This window comes from Mesoplodon bidens (genome assembly GCF_964165515.1).
Source record: "Mesoplodon bidens genome assembly, chromosome: 5".
NCBI lineage: Eukaryota > Metazoa > Chordata > Mammalia > Artiodactyla > Ziphiidae > Mesoplodon > Mesoplodon bidens.
This window is the reverse complement of record NC_138161.1, coordinates 74,181,044-74,189,314: the sequence shown is the minus strand read 5'-3', so window position 1 is coordinate 74,189,314 and position 8,271 is coordinate 74,181,044. Positions and strand designations below refer to the sequence as shown.

Sequence of the window (8,271 nt, the reverse complement as noted above, 5' to 3'; positions counted from 1 at the left end):
GAGAAGACTAAAGAGATAAGTCCAGTAAACAAACTAAAAGTTTACTAGGATTTCCAGGAGGAGTTAATGAAGAGGAAAGAAAAAAAGGAAAAATCAAATATATTATAAAAGAAAATTTCCCTTAATTCATGAAAGATTTGGAACTTTCTTCAAAAAGGCCTAATAAATGTTGAATAAGATTAACAGAAAAACATACATGCACATACCTTCACACATTCTGGTGAAAATTCTGAACTCTGAAAAAAAAAAAGAAAACTCCACAAGCTTCCAAATGGAAAAACAGGATACCAGCAAAGGAACAAAAATGGATTGATGGTGTCAACTGAAAGGAAAAAAAAAAAAAAAAGCACAGTGTGAAAGCTCTGAGTTCAGTTATATTTGGGGAGTTACTGAAGACTATAGACTATAGCCTGGGAGACAGCCCTTCAGAGAGTTCTGAGGAAGCACTCAGAAGAGGTAAGGTGGGGAGGTCAGTATATGTGTGATTTTGGCAAAGAGATATATGCAATCAAGCACACATCTCAGTAGAAGATTGCTGCTAGTCATGAGGAGCAGATGTCTCCGTTAATGATTTTAGTGCTTTTCTAGGTAAGAGAAGATGCAAGAAATTTGGTTCATAAAATTTTCTCCTGAAAATATTTCACTATGAGAAGGCCTGTTCTGCCAGTTTTCCCAGAGCATAGAGTGCCTCATTTCTGATTTCCACCCTGAATTCCTTTCAGGGTGTGTTAAAGGTCAGTGACTACAGTGGCTAGTGACTTCATTCTTATAGAACCAGATGGTGAGTGACATTTTTTTTGTTGGCAATAGTGGAAAACAATCATATAATAATATGTTATAAGTAACTTTTTTTGGTGTAATTCATATCTTGTTTTTAAGAGCTTCAGCCTCAAGTCACAGGAAAGAAGAAATAACATTTAAAAAAATTGATATCATAAACATGCACATATGCTTTTATCATTAATAGATTACAATGAAAATAACATCACATTTTTGTGCTTTCATACTGGTGTAGACTGACAAGTTTGAAATACGAAGGGTAAATGAGGGGCAAGCAAATCCAATTAATCACAGCTAAACAGTATACATTAGTACAAAACTTTTTGGAGGACTATTTGGCAATATATTACATTTTAAATATATATTTTGACCCAGAAATTTCACTTCTAAAATATATGTTTTATTTTTATACACATTTATAATATTGATATAAATCTTACATTTTATGTATGTATTTGGGAGAGTATTGGGAAAAAAAACCATCAAACCAGAAAGAACCTAAATGGTCATCAGTATCATAAGTATGGGCATGGAACTCAGTTCTAAGAGTGATTATCTCAAGAGACAGGAAGTGAAAACTACCAGTTTCTTAAGACTTGAGCCTGGAAATTATTCCAGCATCACCTAAGCTGTATTCTATTGGTCACAGAGCCTAGATTCAAGGAAAGGGACATAGACTCTACCTCTCAAAGGGAGAAGTGGTAAAGAATTTGGAAGCTATGTTTTTAAAACTGCCATATCAAGTTCAGGGAAGATAATATGTTTTTAGGGTTAGGGTTGGATCCTCTAAAAAACCTCAACAGTTTAGATACTCAATGTGGAGTATACATTATGTATGACCAGCTGGCTTACTATATGTAATATCTGGCATTGTATTACATTGCTACCTACACCTTAATTACACCAAGACTGCACCATATCCTACATCAGAATTTCTTGACTATCCCTCACCCTCAAAGTGCTTTTGGTCAAAATTCTGCTCTTAAATGAGAGGAATTGACCAAGAGGGATTTGGCTCTTTTTGATGCAGCATTATTAGTTGAATGTCAGCTCTGGATAGCCATGTAGTAACATTTAAACCTCTGGCAGATTGTGGAGAATGGCATAATGAGGACAATTATAAATATCATGAGACGTTTGGAAACTATTTTGTATTTAATTTTTTAGGCAGCCTGTACCTAATCAGGAGACTAAATATCAAGGATCAGTTTGATCAACCTTAGTTAACCAAACAGGCTTTTAAAAAAATGACTAATCATTTCATCTTTTTTTTTTGATGGGTACAAGATATATTAGCTATTGTATGGCTCTCTTGGCTGGCCTGAAAATAGTCAAGGGCAATTGTATTATTTTGGATGATTTTATTTTTATTTATTTATTTATTTATTTATTTGCATTACGCGGGCCTCTCACTGTTGTGGCCTCTCCCGTTGCGGAGCACAGGCTCCAGATGCGCAGGCTCAGCGGCCATGGCTCACGGGCCCAGCCGCTCCGCGGCATGTGGGATCTTCCCGGACCGGGGCACGAACCCGTGTCCCCTGCATCAGCAGGCGGACTCGCAACCACTGCGCCACCAGGGAGGCCCTTTTGGATGATTTTAGACATCAGATTTATATTAGTTGTTGAATTTCTTGTTTTGGGGGGTTTTTTTGGTATCATGGTCAGTATGATCACTTTTTTTAGATTAGAAACTTGTAGTCAGTGTAGACACCTATGTCCTGGACTCCTCCTGATAAGTTAACTGGGCTTTAAAAAACAATAAGTTACTAAGAGGTTTGTTTCGAATACTTGGAAATGCAGGATTACCTGTCAAAACTACAGGTCACAGTTGATAGAGTAAGTACATGAAGACCATCTGAATACACAAGAATAGTCCTGAGGGTTTACACTAAGGAGATACAATTTTTTTTATTTATAGTAATCCACAAGTACCAATTACTATATAAATTTACTTGGTCTGATGGACTTCAATATATTTTGTTGTAGCATCTGAATATCTAAGAAAATAATTGGACTATAGCATATTTCAGTAGTCTATGGTTTTTTTTTTATCCTTGACATCCCTGGAGTTTCCTTGAGGCTCTAGGAAACATCAGTAACAGTAGTAATATCAGTATCAGAGATACAGAGTAGGTGTGTTGGGGTTAGTAATATTAACAATAATAACATAACTATAGTTATAAATTGATATATAACTATATTTATAACTATAGTTAGTATTAACTCTAATAGTAACCTATGGATTTAGGGGTTAGATGACAAATACAATAGCAGATTGTAATTCAAATGATTTATAATATAGCAAAGTCCTTCCATTGGCACCTACATCTGAGTTAAGCCAAAATTGCACCTTTCCTTCCTGAAAATGTCTCAATTTTAAAAACCCTTAAAAATCTACAAGTAAATTATTACATGTAATTTTTTTTTAATAATAGAAGAAAACTTTGCTGAACTGGAAAAAGATTTTTATCTTCAGATTGAAATGATTCACTGATACCCAGTGTGATAGTATTAAACTATGCTTACAAATCCTTTGATACTCCTCCCTTCAAGAGGTGGAGTTTTATTCTCCTTCCCTTGAGTGTAGGCTGGACTTAGTGACTTGCTTCTGATGAAAGGAATATGGTGGAGATTTTTAAAAAATAAATAAATAAAGTGACAGTATGTGACTTTTGAGATTGTGTCATAAAAGCATTGTAACTTCTTCCTTGCTCTTTCTCTTAGATCACCTGCTCTGGAGGAAGCCAACTGCCATGTTGGAAAACTACCTAATCAGCTCTACAGGGAGACTCACATGGCAAGGAACTGAGGCCTCCTTCCAACAGCCATGTGAGTGTGCCATCTTGGAAGTGGATTCTCCGGCCCCAGTCAGGCGTTCAGATGACTGAAGCCCCAGCTAATATCTCACTGCAACCGCATGAGAGATACCAAGGCAGAACCACTCAGCTAAGCCATTTCTGAATTCTAACCAACAACTGTGAGATAAAATGTTTGCTCTTTTAAAGTGCTAAGTTTTGAAGTAATATGTTACTCAGTAATAGATAATGAATATAACCAGGAAGGATTAAGATTTATTTTTTAAAAGGCACATCTAGAAATTAAGAAAAAAATCTTAAAGCACCAGACAGAAAGAACAAGCTATTTACAAAAGAAACAAAATAAGATGAATATTTCTTTCTTATCAGTAATAGTAGAAGTTGGAAATCAACAACTACAATTTTTGGATAAGCAAAAATTCAATTTACCTATACATCCTCTCTTAAAAAATAATTGAAGAAATTCTCTAACCATATAAAAATTGAATAGAATTTAATCATGAATGTACCAAGATCTTACAGGCAAGATAAAAAAGCACACACACACAAAAGGCTATTTTGCAATATTTAAATCTAAATGGATGCTGACAGTATGAATGGGAATTTGTAATATGTTATAAAATTAGTCTTGAAATACAAATAATTTTCACTTACATAGCTTAGTATTAAACTTTCTATTACATAATTCATCATTCAGCAAGTACTTGTCACTTACTATGCATATGTATTTAAAAAAATTCTCAGCAAGTGAATAGACCTTTGATGCCCACAAATGGAACTTAAGAACTACCATCCCTGCAAAAACTTTCCTGAAACATTGCATAATGTTAGTTTTCAGAAATGTGCTATTTGTATAGTTTGGTTTCCTGTGTAAGCTCTAGGTTACATTTAATAAGTGTGTAATTTTTTGTATTCCAATTTTTTTCCAAGTTCCAAAATCTAATATAATTCATTATCATTTCTCCAGCACTTCATTTTTGTTTTAAATGACTCTTTGTTAATCATTCAACATCTCTTTGCTGAAGATAAATAATACAGCACATTCCCAATTGATAGATGTGGAAACTGAAAATAAACATGAAGAAATTTATCCTTGGTCATACTGCCAATTTCTGAAAAGGCCATATTATTAATTCAGCCTCTGATACCTTATGACACAATTCACTTGACAAATATTTACTGGATACCTACCATGTGTCAGCAGTGTATTGGCCACTATAAAATCAAACATGAAGACAACATAAGCCCTGACATGAGTTTAGAGAAGGAAGTCAGGAAAAAACATTATCAATTCAAGCTTTAAAGCAAAGTGATAACAAAGAGTTCAGAATAACCACATTTTCCTAGAGATTAGGAATAGCCAGGAAACACTTCATAAAATGGGTCATGAGGATATATTCCAAGAAGTTTGACAGGTGACCAATTAATTGGCTATGGGAGTTCAAGAAAATAGAAGCCTAAAATGATCTTGCTTTCCCTTCCCACTTCTTTTCTTTCTCATTGAACTAACAATGTAGGTGGTATCCTTAACCAGTATGGGTAATTCATTACTGAATGTGAGGCTTGATGGCACTTTCATGTATAAAATACAAGAACTCTCTATTCAAGTTCTGGAGTTATTGATCAAGATACAATATTGTATTCAAATTTTAAGGTCCATCTTCAGGAAGCTAATCTTTTTTTCCGAATAATTTTGAGATGAACAGTTACTTCAACATTTGCATTTATATTTGTAAGAGGCCAGCTATAACATGTTTTACCTTTTAAATGGTGTGAGGTTTAACTTTAATTACAGTTTTTTGTTTGGGGATTTTTTTTTTTTTTGGCCGCATTGCGCAGGCTTCCGGGATCTTAGCTCCCCAACCAGGGGTTGAACCTGGGCCACCGCAGTGAAAGGGCCCTACCCTAACCACTGGACCGCCAGGGAACGCCCTAACTTTAATTATAGGTTTTAAGTTTTTGTTTTTAGTATTTAATTACCCAATATATACAGATATATGTATATATGTAACTTGTATAGGTAACGTATTTTCTATACATTACAAATTACGATACTGGTTACTCAAGGTTAAGTTCTCTGTAGGATCATTTCAATAACTCACACCTGTTAACATGAAGCAAAAGTTTAATACTTGGCTCTTACAAGATCTTTTACAATAGCTCAAAAATAGAGGGATGTAACGAGTCTTATCATTCCAATCTACCCAATGTAACTAGTTTGTTACCCAGACACCAGTTCCCCTACGCTTCTTCCACCACTTTGGAAAAACGGACTACAACGAAACCTAGAGCCACTTGAGCAGTTTCATTCATTCCATGAGTAAGTAGGCACTGTAAGGGACGCGCTTCACGTTTTAGCCAGGCCTTTTTTACCCTTTTGGGGACACAAGGCGCCCCTGCCGGCTGATAAGGAAATTCCGTAAACTTCAATCCCCCTCCTCTCTGTTTCTGCCCGGCCTACGAAAGCAGGAGCATCACAAAATTCCCAGCCTGGAGCTTGGGTATTACCCACCCAAGCCTAGTAACGAGCCCTCACAGCGTCGCCCGGGCTTCAAAGGTTGAACCGTATTAACCTTCGGCGGTGAGGTCCGACCTAGCGGAATCCGCCATCACGTGGCCGCAGGGGCCCAATGACCGACGCCCACGCTTTCCAGGCCGCTGCAAGTGCTCACAGAGCCGGAGCTCGCGCGACGCCCCGCCCCGGCCGCACGGTGCTCCCGCGTTAATCCTCCCATGAGGTCCCAGCCGTTGGGGCTGCGGGTTCCTACCGAGCATTGTTTCCGAACTTGGCCAGGAGAGCGTTTCCAAATTGGCTTGCTCTGGAGGCGGGCTGAGGACTCATTTGAGACTAGGACCACTTCCTGAAGCGCGAGACAGGAAGTTATCTGGTATCTCTGGAGTCCCGTGGGGAGAGTACCGGCTTCCGCATTGGTGACGGCTAGAGCAGGCGGTGGGTCGGCGGACTGGCTGTTTGGTCTCGCCGCAGCTAGGGGCCCGTTTCCATCGCAGCAACACGGCCCCCTCCTCCAGCCCAGACCCCGGCGAGGCTTCCCGGGGGGCTCCTTCAGGCTCTTTGACGCCGCTCCAAGGGGCATCTACCTGGGCATCGCCTGGGCCTCCCGCCGGGAGACTGACTCCCGGCTTCAGCACTCAGGGCCACAGTAAGAGGTGCCCTTATCAATCCGCGCCCTGCCCCCCTCCCTGAGCCATCGAGACCCTGGTCCAGAGCGACAGCCTTGGACCTGGGACTAGACGGATCCAAGACGCTAAGCCCTGGCCTCCTACAGACGGGGCTCTGCATCGTCTCTGATATGTCACCCACCATCTCCCACAAGGACAGCAGTCGGCAACGACGGCCAGGGACTTTTAACCACTCTCTAGATATGAAGAGCGGTCCTCTGCCGCCGGGCGCCTGGGATGATAATTATCCGGAGTTCGTTGGCGGGGAAGGGGACCAAGAAGCTCTTCTGCGGGATATCGGCGCTAGTGACTTCTCAAAACCCCCACGGAGCTGCCGGGCGGAATTAAGCAGCATTTTGCTGTTGCTCTTTCTTTACGTGCTTCAGGGCATTCCACTGGGCCTGGCGGGAAGCATCCCACTCATTTTACAGAGCAAAAATGTTAGCTATACAGATCAAGCTTTCTTCAGTTTTGTCTTTTGGCCCTTCAGTCTCAAATTGCTCTGGGCCCCGTTGGTTGATGCGGTTTACTTTAGGAACTTTGGTCGTCGCAAATCTTGGCTTGTCCCTACACAGTATATACTGGGACTCTTCATGATATATCTCTCCACTCAAGTGGACCATTTGCTCGGAAATACAGATGGCAAAACCCCCGATGTGGTTGCTCTCACTGTGACATTCTTTTTGTTTGAATTCCTGGCAGCTACTCAGGACATCGCTGTGGATGGTTGGGCGTTAACTATGTTATCCCGGGAAAACGTGGGTTATGCTTCTACTTGCAATTCAGTGGGCCAAACAGCCGGTTACTTTTTGGGCAATGTTTTGTTTTTGGCCCTTGAATCTGCCGACTTTTGTAACAAATATTTGCGGTTTCAACCTCAACCCAGGGGAATCGTTACTCTTTCAGGTAGTGTATTTAATTTATTATGCTATTAGGTTTATTGTACGTTTATGAATCCTTTTGACAGTGTGTGTGGTGTTAGAAGGAACCATTATTGAATGTACTGGAAATCATTTTATGGGAGATAATCCGAGGTAAGTTTTCTGTTCTACTAAAATGAGCTTCAGCCACAATGATTACATTAGCGCAATCATAATTGATCAGTATTCTGAAGTGAGCAGGGGAAGGCAACCCATCCAGTAAACATTGTTGTGTCATAGCAAACAAAACTCTGAGTCTAGGGATACCTTGGCACTTGCCTAATAATACTCAGATGCACATTTGTTAGAAGACTGGCTAGTGTGAAGACATGAGCCCAGCCTTATTTCAGAATTTTCCTTTCGTCTTTTGTTAGACTGAGGTTTCTAGCTCCATGTTTTCTGGTCCATTTCTACCCCTACCCTTATACCAAGAGCCCTCATCTAGCCTTCTGGTGAATGGAACAGGGTTAATTCATTTAAACATTAATGAGCAGGCTAAGTGACAGGGTTCAAAGGGCCTCCTATGATTAAAGCCAAGTCCCGCCCACAAGAAGAACTTGCCAGAGTCAGGCTTG

At 39.7% G+C, this 8,271-nt stretch overlaps 1 protein-coding gene across 6 annotated transcripts in view; it reads left to right on the top strand.

The window, feature by feature from the left end:
* The first annotated feature begins 6,471 nt into the window (after positions 1 to 6,471).
* Positions 6,472 to 8,271, top strand: part of SLC33A1 (solute carrier family 33 member 1) — a 43,054-nt gene continuing 41,254 nt past the window's right edge. For 4 of the 6 annotated variants that reach the window (XM_081235008.1, XM_081235009.1, XM_081235010.1 and 1 more), the window contains exon 1: positions 6,476 to 7,682. In XM_081235008.1, the coding sequence (XP_081091134.1) occupies positions 6,908 to 7,682 (775 nt within the window). In that variant the 5' untranslated portion in view covers positions 6,476 to 6,907. Of the gene's footprint in view, positions 7,683 to 8,271 lie in introns of all 6 variants that reach the window. The other 2 variants (XM_081235011.1, XM_081235012.1) reach the window with 2 other exon arrangements.